This window comes from Mytilus trossulus, chromosome 9, assembly GCF_036588685.1.
Source record: "Mytilus trossulus isolate FHL-02 chromosome 9, PNRI_Mtr1.1.1.hap1, whole genome shotgun sequence".
In the NCBI taxonomy this organism is placed as follows: domain Eukaryota; kingdom Metazoa; phylum Mollusca; class Bivalvia; order Mytilida; family Mytilidae; genus Mytilus; species Mytilus trossulus.
Window position 1 is genome coordinate 47,368,065 of NC_086381.1, and position 18,223 is coordinate 47,386,287.

General features: G+C 30.7%; 1 protein-coding gene across 1 annotated transcript in view; it reads left to right on the forward strand.

The window, feature by feature from the left end:
* Positions 1–10: 10 nt before the first annotated feature.
* Positions 11–18,223, forward strand: part of LOC134683032 (uncharacterized) — a 32,975-nt gene continuing 14,762 nt past the window's right edge. Inside the window, exons 1-8 of the mRNA XM_063542051.1 lie at positions 11–117; positions 2,953–3,009; positions 4,667–4,756; positions 6,489–6,560; positions 9,380–9,442; positions 13,566–13,640; positions 16,392–16,457; positions 17,317–17,379. Of these exons, the coding sequence (XP_063398121.1) occupies positions 42–117; positions 2,953–3,009; positions 4,667–4,756; positions 6,489–6,560; positions 9,380–9,442; positions 13,566–13,640; positions 16,392–16,457; positions 17,317–17,379 (562 nt within the window). The 5' untranslated portion in view covers positions 11–41. The remainder of the gene's footprint in view (positions 118–2,952; positions 3,010–4,666; positions 4,757–6,488; positions 6,561–9,379; positions 9,443–13,565; positions 13,641–16,391; positions 16,458–17,316; positions 17,380–18,223) is intronic.

The following is an 18,223-nucleotide window of genomic DNA, read 5'->3' on the forward strand; positions in this document are numbered from 1 at the left end:
TTTTTGAAGATCAAAATTGCATAGCATTTGTTTTGCCTCTAATGTGCTACTTTGGGGTAATTACACTGTGGCTAACATTCCTGTATATGTATCCAGACAACGTTAATATTTTGGAAGGTACTATACTTTAAAATATTTGCTACAATGCCAAGATGAGAAGCGAGCAATTTAGTTTAATATAGTTCAATGTAAATTCTTGCAATGAGTATTTCATGTTATTTACAATGTTGTATAGCTAATTCTTTCAGCAAGAAAGCAAAAACATTACTTACACAGTTTTACATCGTAGTCTATTTCACACACATTTTGGCTTTCAAACTGAGCATAGTTTTAAGTGGACGTAACGCACTTCTGGCGTATACATTTTTTCACCTGGTACCTTTTGATGGCTATTATTCGTTTGTTTCTCTGTCCCATAACTTTTCCCATTTATTTATTGTAGTCCTGTCGTGTAATGTTGTCATTTTAATGTTATACTTAACATTGCCATTTACACGGGAGGTTTGGCATGCCACAAAACCAGGTTCAACCCACCATTTTTTCATAAAATGCTCTGTTCCAAGTCAGGAAAATGGTCATTGTTACATTATAGTTCGTTTCTATTTTGGTGTTGAGTTTCTGTTGTGTCGTATTTTTTTTTATATTTGATATGTTTCCTTCAGTCGTAGTTTGTAACCCGGATTTGTTTTTTCTCTACCGATTTATGAATTTCGAACAGCGGTATACTACTGTTGCCTTTATTTAATTACACTGTCAGCCTTTCTCAATTAATAGATTTCGTGCTGAATGTATTAAAAAGAAAACGGATACGGGAAATATGTCAAAGAAACAACAGCCCGATAAAAAAGCAGAAAACAGCCGAAGGCAACTATATATTATTGCACGAACTGAGAAAATCCGACAATCGAAGGCGTGCTCAATCTGGATTAGAAATACTGTATTCTAATTATGCTGAATGGACGAAACATTGAATTAAAGAAAAAATACAAATGAACAAAAAATGAAGAAAAACCAAATCAAGATTAACAAAGGCTAGAGGTTTCGGAATTGGGACAGGTGCAAAAAAAGCTTTGTTTATGAAATACAAATGACAAATTTTGCATTACCAAACCTTCAGCAAAACACATATCATTTATTGCTTTTGATTGAGATGTATTCAAAATCAATAAATCAAATATGAACGAAACTATATTTATTCCCAGTAAAGAAATTTTGTATCCCGAACATACATGCATTTACTTACGTTTCAAGGAAACTATAATTGAAATATGGTCTTTAATTTCCAGAATTTCTTCAATTCGTATATATCATCATAGCCCGATAAAGTTAAATCAGTTGAAATCTCTTAAAATCTTTAATTTGTACCCTCTGATGTTCGACATTTTACAAACAGTAAAACTAAATAACACAAACCTGCAAATGGTATACGATGTAAATATGTGAAAGTAAGTTCATTAAGTTCGTTTAAGGACTTATTGTGTAGAACGAATCTCAACAATATGTTCTACAATGTTTGTTTACTATAGCTTTGGTATACGAAATATAATTGGTTAACTTCTACATAAATTATCGAATGAGGAACGATTTGCCGTTTTCGAATAAACGGATATCAAATAGGGCTTTCTTTTTTTAAACATAGGTAGCTACAATAATGGTAGGTGTTGGAATTTGCTTTGTCGAACATTGCACATTTCTGTTATATGTGGAATGGGAATTAACGTGGACATATTTTGTCATATCTTTATGCTTTGCAGTAATGGGTTTACAACGAAAAATGTACTCATACACATGGAATAGAATCTCAACAATGCAGACATCTTACTCAAATGAGGTCGTGTTGTGTTTTTAGATGATATTTGGTATTTCATTTGTGTTTTAATGTAAGAAAAAATTAAGAAATTAGATGTTTTATGGTGTTTTAAAATAAATCTAGGATAAGCTTAATATGATGCACAACTGTTTAAATATTATCGACAGTTTGCTTGAAATCATCACCAAATAAATGAAAATTCTGAATTTTATGGAAATTATGGCTTAACATCATCATCTGAAATAATTTATCTGAGGAAAAATACGATATACATATAAAATCGTCATAGATAAAAGACTTAAGATAATTCACACCAAAACTACACCTCCGTTCCTTACTAAAGATTGCACTTTGCAAGTACAGCTGTTTCTCTTTTGGTTTCTCTTTTGTTTTGTTTACTCACTGGTTCCCAGATATGTTTCATCTCATAGAAACTTAACTTGGGAATGTTACCAGTACAAAACACATGGTTTTGGCCAAAAATTCTGAGGAAGACCCAAAGTGAAGGTATGGGTAGATCAGAAGAGGTTTTCGCATGGGGCTATTTATCATATTTGTTATATTTTCTATATGCTGTATAGGTTTAACTCATTGCTGAACACCGTACGGTAACCGCTAGTAATTAATTTCTGTGACATATGTTCTCTTATGGAAAATGGTATCATTGGCAATCAAACCACATCTTTTTCATTAATGATAGTACAATTTAAAATTTTGTCATATACAATTAAGATATTTCAAAAAATTTATTACTTCACGTCAATATCACAATGGACGGTTTTCCTTGAATATCTATAGATTGTATTACCCTTTTCGTTTTTAAATAATATGAAGTTAATTTTGAAAGGAGTAAAGAAAATTACAATTTTGAGATTTCTGGAACCAGGTTTCTTCTGATGAAATAATCTAACTAACATGGGATTTTATTTTTAAATGTCTTTGAAAATGTTTATCAGTCCGTCTGTTCTGATACAAGGTGAATGACAAAACAAATCAATTTTGTTTTTTTCTACAATTACACTAAGTTCAGTTATATGCAATTTGTGTATAGTGTTTGCTGACATATTTGTATACCAAAAAACGAATACCCAATTGACAAATACTAAAATGTTTATTTTGTAACTATGTCTTTTTATTGTCAGGATTATTAACTAAAATATGCAAATGTGAAGTATCTAAGATGAAGAGATCAATTTCAGGTAAAGCGTAGCTTATATTATGGTTATTTTTAAATATTAATTGATTCTGTTCCGAATTATGTGTTTTATTTACTAACAAAATGCATGTGATTTTTGAATCAAATTCTGATATTTTGATATATGGAGACTTAGGAATATGATTTTTTGACATTGATACTTGTTTTAAACTAGGTATACACATTTTTATTCGCGTTCTACGTGTTTTTGAATTATGATTGGGACCAAATAATTAAAAATCAATTTGATATATTATTGTTGTTTGAGGTGTCAAGGGAAGCCTGCTTTGCTTCCTTATAGTGGTCAACTCGTTTTTTGAATGTTTGAAAACATATTTGTTTTTCGAATCCACTTGGTTTTATCACTAAACACGACATACACATTGATAAAAAGTACGGATCAACAGTTTATTATTAGTCTTTTTGTTTAAACGTCTGAAATAAATTTAAAAATGATAATGATTTTTGCTATTACTATTTAAAACAAAAAAGAAGTTCAAACTGTTATCTTGATTAAACCTAAGTAACGTCGCACAATGTAGTCTAAACATTTCAGCGGAGAATATGATACTCAAAAGGGAATATGAAGATTTGTTCAATGACACGTGGGATAGTCTCAACTAATCAAATCATGATTAAACTATCAATATGTTAAACAGTGGCATAACAAATTTTACTATCAACAACATTACGGATAGGGATTGCAACGGGACCATCTGCATGTTCGTGATGTGTCCGAAGCACACATGTGAACATTGTAGATGTGATGTTGCTTCTCAACAAATCTTCATTATACTTGTTTTATATATATTGAAAATAATTTAATTTAATAAGTCTCATCGGCCCGAATAAATCAGACTTGTCCATTTATTTAAGAAATATTTTCTCCATTCCCGGGTATAATCATTCTTCACGGCAAACACGTCTAGTGTGTTGTAAGATGCTTGAACTGTTACAATGTAAGCCTAGCCTGTCGGAGCACTTGCGTTGATTATTCTCTATTCTGTATTTTATTTTGGCAATTATTCTCTTTGCCGTGTTCTTTATCATACTTAAGCACCCCAGTATTCTCTATTCTTTTTTTTTATCTATTTATTGTGCCATGATTCCAAGGTATTGGTCCATGTATGTCTATTCTATAATCTCCACCAAGACTCTTTTTCATACTCAAAACCAAAAATAAGACTTAAGAATTGAAATCAAGAAAAATATCATTGTGATACATTAAAAAAAACAACAACATTTTTTGCCCTTTCAATTCATTTACTACACTGTCAACTATATATAAAACTATATATAAAAAACCATTACTACTTTTAAGACGACAACTTACATTTAATCTGTCATAGTCGTTGTCAACTGTAGGTGTATGCAATTGTTCAAAAGGCCTGTTTTTACAAATAAAGACATTAAATGGAATTTTTGAATCTTATAACTTCAGAATCTAAAAAAAAAATTGTTTAGGACCAGAAAAATAAAATAATATATTGATTATAGTAATAACCTAATTGTCGATAGAAATAACCGGATTGAATCATTCAGTTTACACTGCAATTAGTGTAGCCTATTCCAAATTTAACTGTTTATCTACCAATGACATTTAAAAATAAAAACATAGTTTTGAGGATTAATGGATATACATGGTATATTTTATTTTTCAGTTTGTAAAGGTGCGTCGTTTTTCCTGATGACCGTTTTGTTGTTAATCATATTGTTCGTGATTTCAAACCCAAGAGACAACAGCTCGAAAAGTATGTTTATTAAAAAAGCTTTTTGGTTTCAACTCAGAATGTCTTTGTCTGGCTCTTAATCAAAACTTAATTACTAGTTATTTTAGCTTGGCATTGAATAATATATAAATAGTATTTATACTAAAATAGTTAATTCAAGTAATTCCTTCTACGATTGATTGATTGTTGGTTGCTTTACGCCGCATTAGCACAAAAAGGCTATATCGCGGCGAGGTTACTTAGTGTAATAATTAATTGTAATTCAATTTTGCATGTTGTCATTGCTTTTAAGTTTCACTAAATTGATACCTTTGGGAACAGGTTACCTGTACAAAGGACTAAAACACCTTATATGGAGTTACTGATGAAGATTAACAAAGAAAAATGTTGACAAATCAAATATAGAAAGTTTGATTTTTTTATTGCATTTTTATAATGAAATATACTGATATACTGACATAACTGATGTGATGCTTCTCATGATAGAAATCTTAAGACGACTCCATTTTCGGAAGGACAAACCTGCGAAATCATAAAATAGAAAGATCAGAACGTTGTACCGGAGTTTACGTATGAATTATGAAGCTTTTCGTATAATTTCACTTTTGGGACATACACACTAATAAAGCGAGAATAAAGCGATAACAGTATGTCCAACAAAGAAAAAGACAAACAGACGAAAAGAGGCACACAAAACAAAACACAGAAAAGTAAAAGGCTGAAAAGCCCATCAAAACCTGAGGGTAATCTCAGGTTATTCTAAAGTGTAAGCATAATATGCACCACATGTGGCAACCGTCGCGTTGCTCATGTTTTTACAAACCGGAAATGAGTCAAATTCGGTAGGTCACATTTGGGAAAAGGGGTTAGGGTTGTAGTTAATACATTTTGAACATATCAACTATCATCTGTAAAATGCATATTCCGTAATGGTCAACTATTTTGTGATGGAGTCCGTAGAATCAATTTTAACTTACGTAAATGTCGTATTGATAATTGTGTATAAGAGAGGTCTACAAGCGTTAAACCCTTTTGATTTTCTTCATATAACTGTTCCTAACTAAGAAGATTTCAAGTGTATCAGCCAGAATATTTGTAACTTAATTTTATTGAAAACAATATTTGGATGTTTATAGAACATTTTTAGAACTGATGCAAGATCTTTATGATTATGAACCTACAACTCATTTGTTAGACATAATTGACTTGTACTTGGAGGACGTAGATAAAGTGATAAGTCTATTCCTATGGAAATAGACAGTCGGGTACGTTCAGATGAACATATCTACGTGACTGAAGATAAAAACGAAGGACCGGACTGTTGTATGGATAACTAGTCAAGGAGACGCTGATCCAAGGTACTTTTGATCAGTACCATACACAGAAAGGCCTGGTTAAAGGCCTACTGTATCTAAAACCAAATTTGGGAACCAAAATCATCAATGTTGAAATAACAAAAAAATATATAAGCAAAATCAGTCTGTATATAATGTTTTCAGATGTATCTTTGTAAAATGCCAAAGAAACAGAAGTAATTGATCGACCTTCATTTTTGATTATAGGTTTTGTATTCGTGTTTGACATTATGTGTTTTGCTTTTGCTTGTCATAAATAACACAAATGACAGAAACAATCGATAATAAGGATGTACATTTCACTGTTTATCATGCAATAATTACTAATTATCTTAAATGTATTGCTACATGATTTTTAATATGACATGATATAAATCTATATGTGTTTTAAATTCTAGACCTCGCTATGTTATGCAGTGTGGCACTACTGTTTGGAATTACTGTTTCTGTTCTTTGTTTGAATATAAAAGGTATTTGACAATGTTATGTATTTAATAAACCTTTTACAACGTTCATTGTATCTTTAAACATATCTTGAGATGCAAAATGGAAACAAGAAAACAATTATTGCAACATGAGCAAAGTAAGAATTATTTAAAATATTTAATAACGAAAAGTCTTGATTATAAACAATACCAATCAAGAACCATTGAACAAGGAAGGCGACGAAACGACAATAAACTGTTCCCTTTACTGCCACAACAAACTGCTCAGAGTCTGCAAAGACCATATTGTGTGCTCTACCAGTAAAGTTGAGCACAGATTTTACTCATGGTACTCGACTTTGGTGTCTATTTTACTTACAAAGTCTGATTCAGTACCTAACGATCTTGCTATAGTCTGAAATGGTCTTGACCAAGACTCGACCTGTCTCGACCTGTCTCGACCAGTCTCGATTTGTCTTGACTGGTCTGAATCAGCCCATCTAGCTATGAATTTAAATTATATTGATCCTCAAAATAACAGGTTTTTTGATAGATTGGTTCATTGCTGCGAAATTAAAGAATTACATTAATAGGTAAAAAAAAGCTTAAATTTTCAGGCGGACTGAATTCAGATAGTCAACTTATAATTTGTTTTTTTTCCTTTTTCCAATTAAGTTGGATTTTTATAAACTATACAGCTATTTCAGTTATATATTGATCTTACTGAATGGTCGTTGTGTAGTTTGGAGTATTGCTGTGATCAAATGTTTAAGGATACAATTAATCTAGGTAAAAAAATCTAGAAATTGCAGTTCGGAATAAATTTAGATTGTAATCGTAATTTTTTTTCGCTTTCAAATAAACTTGAATTTTCATCAAATTACACAGCTATCTCTATATCATAATGATCTTATAGAATGTCAGGTTGTTTTGTATTCTGTTAAATTACTGTCATTTTTGATGGTTCAATTGATAGGCACTAAAATAAGCTAGAATTTCCAGTTTAGACTGAATTCAGATAGTCACCTATTTAGTTTATTTCTTTTCAAATTTACTTAGATTTTCATAAAACTATACAGGTTAGTTATGTTGTATGGAATATTGCTGTCAAATTAAGGGTTTAATTAATCAAGGTAAAAAAAGATAGAATTTTCAGTTCGGACTAAATTCAGATAGCCATCTTTAAATTTGTTTATAACAATTTCAAATGAATCTGGGTTTTCATCAAAATCTACAGTTATCTCCAATATATATTTTTCTTACAAAAACCAGGTTATTTGGTAATCTTTTTACCTCTGAATTAAATTCTTTAATTTCACAGCATTGAACCAAAACTACCAAAAAAATGGCATTTTGTAAGATCAATATTTAATTTAGTTAGACGGGCTGATTCAGACCAGTTAAAACTAAATTAGAAGGTCAAGACTACTCGAGACAGGCTTTTTGAAATAATTATAACTGAATCGGATCCCACCCACACTATAGAAAATTTCTGGAAGCATCTTATTTTAAAACGTAAGAGTCATAAACTCAGGACCATGTCAATCAGACATAATAGAAAAAAAAATCCGCATGTTTTCAAGTCAACAAAGCAATTATTGCATAGTAAGCTTTAAGGAATGATTAATATATGAGGAAATTCAAATATAAAAACATAACGAACTGATTCAAATAACAAATGCAATTCACATGGCGTTTGCTTTGTTATTTGATTTGTTTTACATTTTGTCATGGAGGAACATGTTCTACTTTCAATATATTTTACCTCATTATTAAAGTCAAGTATACAAATATGTGACAGCTATTGATACAGGAGAAGAAGGAGAACAAAACGTACCAAATATGGACATTACAACAGAAGCAATATCCAATTCGCTGCGAAAAAATGTTAAACTAAGAACTCCCAAAACTTCAACAATATTTTGAGATTGAGGGTTTTACACTTATTTGAATATAATCCTAGAACAAAATTGCAAATCAATTTGATATTCTTACAAACAAAAATACTATAAAAATAATATCACTTTTGAAAACAACAATTGTGAACAATATCGCAGGTACAAATAAAATGAAAGGGTTGGCAAAAAAGTTCAAGTTCGAATGTTTTGACAAATAAGAGTTAAATAAAGGAGGGAGGGGACAAAAAGGAATATTATACAAAGTTGGATGCCTACCGTCGTATCATTAAGTTTTTTTAACGTTTGCTTGAATATTGTGATGGTCTTTAATGTTGTACAGTCACACCACTGTCCCAGGTTAGAGGCAGGGTTGGAATCCCGCTAACATGTTTAACCCCGCTACATTCTGTATATATGTGCCTGTCCCAAGTCAGGAGCATGTAATTCAGTGGTTGTCGTTTGTTTATGTGTTAAATTTTTTGTTTTTTCGTTCATGTTTTGTGCTTAAATTAGGCTCTTAGTTTTCTCGTTTGTATTGTTTTACATTGTCATTTCGGGGCCTTTTATATCTGGCTGTCTGGTAGGGGCTTTGCTCATTGTTAAAGATACGGATGATGACCTATAGTTGTTAATTTCTGTGTCATTTTGTCTCTTGTAGAGAGTTTTCTAATTGGCAATCATACCGCATCTTTTATTGTATATTTAAGATATAACAGTACTCTGTAATGTACCAAGACGACCAATAATGCCAAAGATATTTGTAATCGATGATGATGTTTTGAAATCTCTATACCGTGAATTGCAAAGACATAGATATAACACCTATGTAATCTGTTTTGTAACGGAAATTAGAATTTCGCTAGAGATTAATGTGTCATAAATTTGGCTGGTAAAAGTGTGGTGAAATTTGTCATTTTTATGTATACTTTTATTATAGTTGTGTATATATATATTTTGTTTTATCAGAAGCAGATGTACAACCGGCACGAACTGTGCCCTCTGATACAAATCCTGAGGAAATATCTACCTGTAAGTATGGAATATTTTCCCTTGGTGGTTGTTCTTTTTGTGTTTTACGGCAATTAATGTCAGTGAATTTTGCTATATTATACTCTTTACTGGTAGACGATGCCGGAGAACGTTAATACAGAGTGAACGTGCGACCCTTCTGCATGAATATTGACTGTGCGAAATCTGAGTCGAAAAAACCTGATCACGAGCGGGTTCTAGTAATGGCATGCAAGTCATTTCAAAATGTGTCATTCATTAAAGGTCTGTTTACGTAATATATCTTTTTAAAGTTCTTCCACATCCTTGGTTTTGTATTAGTGGGTTAACTGCTATTATGATGAAACAGTGTTTTTCCTACTACTTGTAGAGTGTTTGTATTCTTGAATACTAAGTACTTGTTTGAACATTTATACGTTATATGGTTTAATGTCATGCTCTATATGTGGTTGAGTATTTTAATGCAAATAATTTGGCTAAGAACAGTTGGCCATTAAGCAAATGCCAAACTAATATCAGAAAAAAAATATTGCTTTAGATGGACAACGCGAACTAACAGTAAAAATAATATGGAATATTCTGCTTCCAACAGGATTCAATTTTGAATAATAGTGAAATCGATATAGTCGGTAAACGTTAGACTAAAACAACAATAAAGAAACATAAAAAATAAATAAATAAAGAAGTATATCAAACAATAAATATAAAAAGAGCCGCTGAAAACTATTCTAGATATAAAAAGTCTGTTTTTCCTTCTTCGAAATAACTGTCAGAGGGTAGTACGTTTAAAAACCCGTTTTATAATTTAACTGCTAAAAACAACCTGTGCAAAAGTATCATAGAGTATATTAATTATAATGTACGATTTACTATAAATAAATCTGAATTGATGTATTTTCTGAATCGGTGAGCAAATTACAGAGTAAGAATATTATTTTGAATGTATGCGTTTGCGAGCGGTTTGTTTAAACTATACAAAATGCAAATAAAAAGTTAAGAAAGTTCTTCATTTCTAAATCATAATTATTACTTTCATGAAAACATAGAATATAACAATCAATCTCAATACAACAGTTAAATAATGAAATAAATTTGCGTCAAATACGCTAAAATAGTTGAAATATCAATAGAATATCCAAAGGTTGCCAAATATAAATGTGGAAACACCCTGGTTTTAAATCACATTGACACAGACTCCAAAACATATCAGTCAGGAATTTCACAGTTATATGACAAAATAATTACTGGAACTCTATAAAAAAAAAGAACACATATTGCGTACTGTAACAAGCTTTCCCTAATTGCATATTCGATCTAAATGGATCCACAATTTAGAAAAAGGCTCAGAAAAACGTCCGATCAACTGGGCATTCAATGTTTGCTTACCGAGTTTGTTTTCCAAAGTTACGGTTTACGTCAAAACACGCTCTATTCCCCGTTATTCAGATAATTTATCATACAATATTTATAATATTCAATCAACAATGAACACACATTCACTGGTTTTCTATTGAAAACCCGTAATGACCTTTCGCGAATTTATTAAAAGTATGCATTTCTAATTAAAAAAACATTCTCAGGTTTTAATAATATAGGACCTCATAAAGTTCAACGTGATCATTGTAATATTATAGTTTTAAATTGACAAAACTACGTTCATCACTTAATTTTATATTCAAAACATCGCGGTTTATCTCAATACCGGAAAACGATCACGTACAAATATACGTTCACCACAATATCTTTTTTTTCATTAGCCTTTGAATTTTCTTATCAATACCTTAAATTTGTCGCTGAACAATTGCTTTTTAATGAAATCTTTCCTTTTTTTCGATGAAATACCAAATTTGAGACAATGAACAAAGCTATTACGGTATAGTAGGCTGATTTAAATAAAAAGTATAATTCGCATGTCGTTTGATTTGTTGTTTGATTTGTTGTTTGAATTGTTGTTTAATTTGTTTTACATTTTGTCATGAAAGAACATATTTTATCCTTCTATATATTTTTTCTCTTTATTGAAGGCAAGTATACAAAAATGTGATAGCTATTGTTTTTTTTTTGTTTTTTTTTTTTATTAACTTTTTCGATACATAAGAAGGAGAACAAAACGTACCACATATGGAAATTACAACGTTAACAAGCAATATCCAATTCTCTGCAAAAAAAAACCCCGATAAAATTAAGAACGTCTTTTGTGATTAAATAATTTATACAATCCATACACATGGAACAAAGTTGTCAACAATTATGATTGTTCTTACACACAAACATTTTCTAACTAATAACATCACTCATGGAATCAACAATGGTTTACAATATCGCAGGTATAGATAAGTTGAAAGGGTGGAAGAAAAAGTACTATTTCAAATATCCACATTTTTTGACAAACAAGAGTTGAATAGACGAGGGAGGGAATAACAAATAAATTATATTCATCATTGGATCTAAATCGTCTTATAAATAAGCTTTTAAAACGAAATCTTGAATGTTGTGATAGTCTTTTAGCAATTTCTATAGAAAAGCTCAACCTTACTCTGACATAACCGTTAATTGTAAAAGTACTTCCCCAAAAAGCAAATAAGGCAGTTGAACTTGTTTTCGACTTGGCCCATAATGAACTTTTCTCATAACATGTCATCCGTCGTCCGTATGTCGTTGTCGTCGTCGTCATTCATCGTAAACTTTTACAAAAATCCTTTTCTCTGAAACTACTAGGCCAAATTTTATTAAACTTATTCACAATAATCATTTGGGCTACTTATTCAAAATATGCGTCAGTTGACCCGGCAAATCAACCAAGATGGCCGCCATGGCTAAACATAGAACATAGGGGTAAAATGTAGATTTTGGCTTATATCTCTGAAACCAAAGCATTTAGAGCAAATTTGACATGGGGTAAAATTGTTTATCAGGTCATCTATCTGTCCTGAAATATTCAGATGAATAGGACAACCTGTTGTTGGGTTGCTGCCCCTGAATTGGTAATTTAAATGAAATTTTGCCGTATTTGGTTATTATCTTGAATATTATTCAGATAGAGATAATCTGTAATAACAATAATGTTCAGCAAAGTAAGATCAACAAATAAGTCAACATAACCAAAATCAACAGTTGAACCCTTTAAGGAGTTATTGCCCTTTAAAGTACATTTTTAATAATTGTTTGTAAATTTTTTGTTATCTTTTACAAAAATCTTCTCCACTTAAACTACTAAGACAAATTTAACCAAACTTGTCCCGAACCAAGATGGCCAACATGGCTAAAAATAGTACATAGGGTAACATGCATATTTGTCTCATATCTCTGAAACCAAAGCATTTAAAGCAAATCTGTTGAGATTAAAATTGTTCATTAGGGCAAGATCTATCTGCCCTGAAATGTTCGGATCAATCGAGCAACCCATTTTTAGGTTGCTGCCCCTGAATTGGTCATTTGTAGAATATTTTGCAGCTTTTGGTTATTATATTGAATATATTTATAGATAGAGATTAACTGTAAACAGCAATAATGTACAGCAAAGTAAGACCTACAGTTAAGTTTACATGATCAAACTGCGCAATTGTCCCTTTAAGGAGTTATTGCCCTTTATAGTCAATTTTCAATAATATTCATAATTTGTTTGGAAATGTTTACAAAATAATTTCCACTGTAACTACTGAGCCAAGTTCATTAAAGATAGAGATAATTGTAAGCAGCAAGAATGTTCTGTAAAGTAAGATCTACAAACACATTACCATCACCAAAACACAATTTTGTCATGAATCCATCTGTGTCCTTTTTTTAATATGCACATAGACCAAGGTGATCGACACAGGCTCTTTAGAGCTACTAGTTTATGTTCCAACAACAGCTTCTTGTTTACAAAAGATTGTACTGAATTAAACAACTTAATTGTTCAAATGTTTTATTTCATTATTGTCTGTTGTCTTCATAACATTTCATATTACAAAGAATTAGTCTGTTCTTATTTTTTGAATAAAAATATTTAGATATCACACGTACAAATGTAGTTAATCTCTTACGTAACGGAAGTAAGTATTTTGCGAAAGATTAATGTATTATTAATATTGCCGGTAAATGTATGGTTAAATTTGTATTTTTTCTGTATACTTTAACAAACGTTGTGTATGCTTATTTTTAGCACGTTTAGTGGCAATAGAAGGACAACCGGTTCCAACTGCGACCACTGCTCCAGCTTCTCAGGAAACATTAACCTGTAAGTATGGCTCATATTTACAGTGGGTGTTTGTTCTGTTTGTGTCTGACACCAATGTCAGTGAATATAGCTTTATCATGTATCATGCTCTTTACCGGTAGATGAAGCCTTGTTTACCTATCTTTTATCTGGAAAAGTGTTTACTTTCTTGAATACTTAATTGAACATTTCGACGTTAAACGGTTAAATACCATGCTCTATATTTGGTTTAGTATTTTAATGCAAATTATTTCGCTTATAACAGAAGACCATTAAACAAATATCAAGCAAATAACAAAAAACAACAACATTGCTTTAGATGGACGATGTACACTTACAGTAAAAATAATATCATAGAATATTCTGCTTTCAACAAGATACAATTTTATAAAATAGGAAAATCGATAAAGTCGGAAAGTTCAAAACTAAGGCCACACCAAATTAATATCTTGTTCTCGGGACTCTATCCTTTGAAAAAGGGAATCGAGCGATTTTTTTTTCTTTTTCTTTTTGTTTTGATATTGAGTTTTGGCTGGCGAGCGATTTTTAAATTTTGTTTTTTCGTAAACCTGTAAAAAGGATTTTAAGTAAGCGAACGACGAAAAATTCTTTGACTACCAGTTAAATCTTTTCACAACATGTTTGAATATTAAAAGGTTAATGTGTAGCAAAACCTTATGCGTAAATACATGTGATTCTGATGAACTTGAAAAAGTGAGACAGCTTTGAACAGACATGCATCTATGTTTGATGCAAATATTATTTTTAATACATTATATGTTGTTTCAAATGAGCATATGCATAGCATACATGCATGGATAAAGCTTTGAGATACAACTATAAATAGTGTATATACACAGGCTGAAATGAAATTTAATAAAGCTCATTCCTTTAAAATGTTCACCAATTTATAACATATCATATATAAATGAACCTATCAGATGCTATATACTAATTAAAAAAGAAGAACATTTCAATACATTTCACTAAATAAGTCATTGCAATCCCGCAGAATTTAATGAATCAAATTTATATATATATACACATGTAGATATTGCTCTTTTTTGAACTAGTTGAAAACCTCAACCATTTCGGTCTCTCAATTTTTTTTAGAAGATTTTGTAAATATGTAAGGTTCAATAACCACATGCATGTTTTTAACTAGTATACATAATTGTTATAAGTAAGCCTCTGGGTGCAGAATTTTCTCGCTGTGTTGAGGACCCATTTGTGGCGATGGGTTGCTACTTGATCATTTTGTTGGGTTGTTGTCTCTTTGGCGCATTCTCTGTACTAATTTCAATTCTATTTTGATATAACTGTGTTACGTTACTAGCAAATTTAAATGAGATTCCAAAATTTAAAGGAAAAACAGACAAAAAAGTAAACAATATAATAGTTTCATTTGTTGTGCCATTTCGATTAAGTTACCATCAGCTTTGGGATTCTCATTAATTCTTATGCATGCTATATTGTCATAATCTAAATCTTTTATTTCGAAGGTGTCGTTGCTTTGTCGTTTGATCTAGAAAGGTATACGGTAAATCATTCTAGGATATTACTACACCGTGCATGAGTCAATTTATTCACCATCGGAAAATCACTGAAAAGTTTAGCTTGTTCTTCTGCTGTTTGAAGTATTGGAGGAAATATCCGGTGGTAGTAGGTTCCAGAATTTTAATGTGTCTGATTTTATATGCAGTCTCAGAAAGGATGGCCATAATGCATGTTGTAAGTTGTCCTTGATGTTTTTTTCAGTTGATCATAGTACACAAAATTATAAGTGGGCTTGACCGTGTATGCTGTTGAAGAAGATGATAAGTCTGTTGTTGGTTCAGCGATCTTTTAGAGATAGTAGTTGCAGATGAATCATATTATTTGGGTGTTTATTGTATGTTGATGTCAAAAACGTGGTCTTGCACGTCGAACTTCCGACAAAAAATAATATTCTAATTATGTGTTTGCTTGCATTGTCACTGTAACTAAAAAAATATTCCACTCATGTGTTACGCTTACAATGTTTATCATACTATATTTGAAAATTGTATTGTAACAACAACGTTAGTTCTGTACCATTTTGTTTGTCAATTTCCATGTGTGTATTGTGTTACTTTAATAATTTTTATTTTGTCCAGCTGTCACAACACTCAGGAAATACGACGAACGAAATATACATTTGACGTGGTATAAAATAAGAATAAAAAAAACAACATTAAAAATAAATACCGTAACAAAAGAAGTTAATCATACAAAATACATAAAACAAGCTTGTAAACACTGTTCTAGATACATGGTGTCCATATCTCTTTTTTTGGTTTAGATTTCAAAACCAGTAAGCAGGTTGTACGTTTAAATCGAATTAAACTGCAAAAACTGTTCTATGAAAAATTTGTCCAGAAGTGTTGAACGGTATTAGACTATCAATTGCACTAGACTCATTAATGTAATATATCATTAGAATTACTGCATATTAATTAATACTATATCATATATATATATAGTTATGTACATGTCGGAAACGGTCCTTTTAATTGGATTCAATTTAAATTCGTATTCTTATTCATTAACATAACAATATTATCTCTGATTTTGAACATCTGTATACATATAATGAACTGCTTTCATTTGGAATAAAATATTGATAAAGCAAATAAATATTATAACAAAAATTAAGCTTACTGTCTAGAAGAATGTGTATAAATAATCTCGAGGAGCAAAGTTTGGTTATGTATGTTTATTGTGACTATAAATAGTTTGTAAACTTATTAACAGCGGAAACAGCTTTACCGAGGCAAGCCAATGAGGGCCCTTCTCACAGGTCTGTGTTAAAATGTCCCTGTAAGTATACAACATATTCAAATATTATGAAACAGCTTTCGGGCCAATGATGCCCATAGCAAACTCCCTGTTTTTTTTTTTATAAGTTCATAGTTCCATAAAAACACGGCGTAATGAACTTGAGTAAAACACGGGTATAAGATGAATTTAAACTAAAATTGTTTAAAAAAATTAATAAAAAATGAAAAAAATATACGGAATTCTAAGCATTAGAGATCCTACATACATGGGGAAAGTACCATAATTTAATCATTTGCATAGTTTTCTAATTTCGGTAAGATTGAAATTAGATGAAAAAAGAAACATATAGATACAAAATACATACATTTCAATAAGGCGACAATACAAAACCTAGGTTCGATTTAGTATATCGATTAAGAACAACAAACCAAGGCAACACACAACCACTGATGAAATTATTCTAGTATAACTAAAGTAAGACGAAGTATGTCGACAGGTTAATCGTAATGCTACCTTAAAAATATTTTGTTGTTTATAAGATACCTGTTTTGTTTCAAACTGGTAAGTAACAATTGAACAATATTTTGAATCTGATTTTCCATGGAAACTTATTTTGAACAAGAAATATTGTCCATTTAAAAACAATATGATTTCAATATAAGCTCACAATAGTTTTATTTATACAACAAAACGGTTTAAAAATGAAAATATCAATAGGCACTTCATAAATAAGAACACGTATTGCATCTTTTTGGTAATTTTAACTAGATTGAGAATTTCGATTGATATTAATCATATTATAAATAAACATGGTACTGGTCATCTTATTTTTTTTAAAGAACAACCATTGATAACTCTTGATTAGCATATTAGATTGGAGATTTAAAATGTTTTGTAGTAAAAAGAGATCATGTATCAAGGTCAACTGAAGACAGAAAAGGATACAGTCCTCTTCGAACAGGTATTTGAAACTTCTTTATAGACACAAATTTATCTTAACTGAGCCTTACATGTAAAATACTTTATTCATAACAGAGAAATTGCTAACAGCAGTTTAAATGAACTTTACTCATATACCTTCTCAAATATTCAAATTTTTGTACAACCTTTACTTTCAGTCTTTTGTGTTGAAGGAAGCGTTCTTTATAGAAACTAATCAAGGCCTCAGAATCAAAAGCATCAACTCTTTACGTGTTATTTCAACATAATCAGACTTTAACGTGGCTTCTTAATCCTTGAGCTAACAATAAATTCTTGAAAAGTTTTCTCTAAGCATGACAGACTATTTACAGAACAAAATTTCACTACTTCATTTTGGTACGAATAGTTTACATTTAGCCGCAGTATATGCATGTATTTGAAAATCCAAGCTACAGTTAAATCAAGTAATGGACAATATTTAAAAGAAACCAACTTTATATACAGTTATTAATCAAAGCACGCTGTAATAGTTTTTCAGTCTGGCTTAGGCCGTGTTCACATTGACCTAAATTCGGTGTTGTGTTAGTGTAACTCACACGTAAACTAAACACAAATGCGTTCCCATTGATAAAACTCAATGTTTACATGTAGTTTAAATCATGTTTTATCTACACACAGTCGATAGTCAATGTCGGCTTTGTGTAGGTTAAGTGTACACAAAACTAGGCATTTAGAAAATTGGTTTTACCGTGTATACATTTAAGGAGGAAACTATTTTTGAGTAAAATTCATATTTTTGATAATTATTAGACGTATATAGTTCTTTTATACAGAAATTATTGTCTGAATTTTACAGATTTTTTTTTGTTAAAAAAAATAACGTT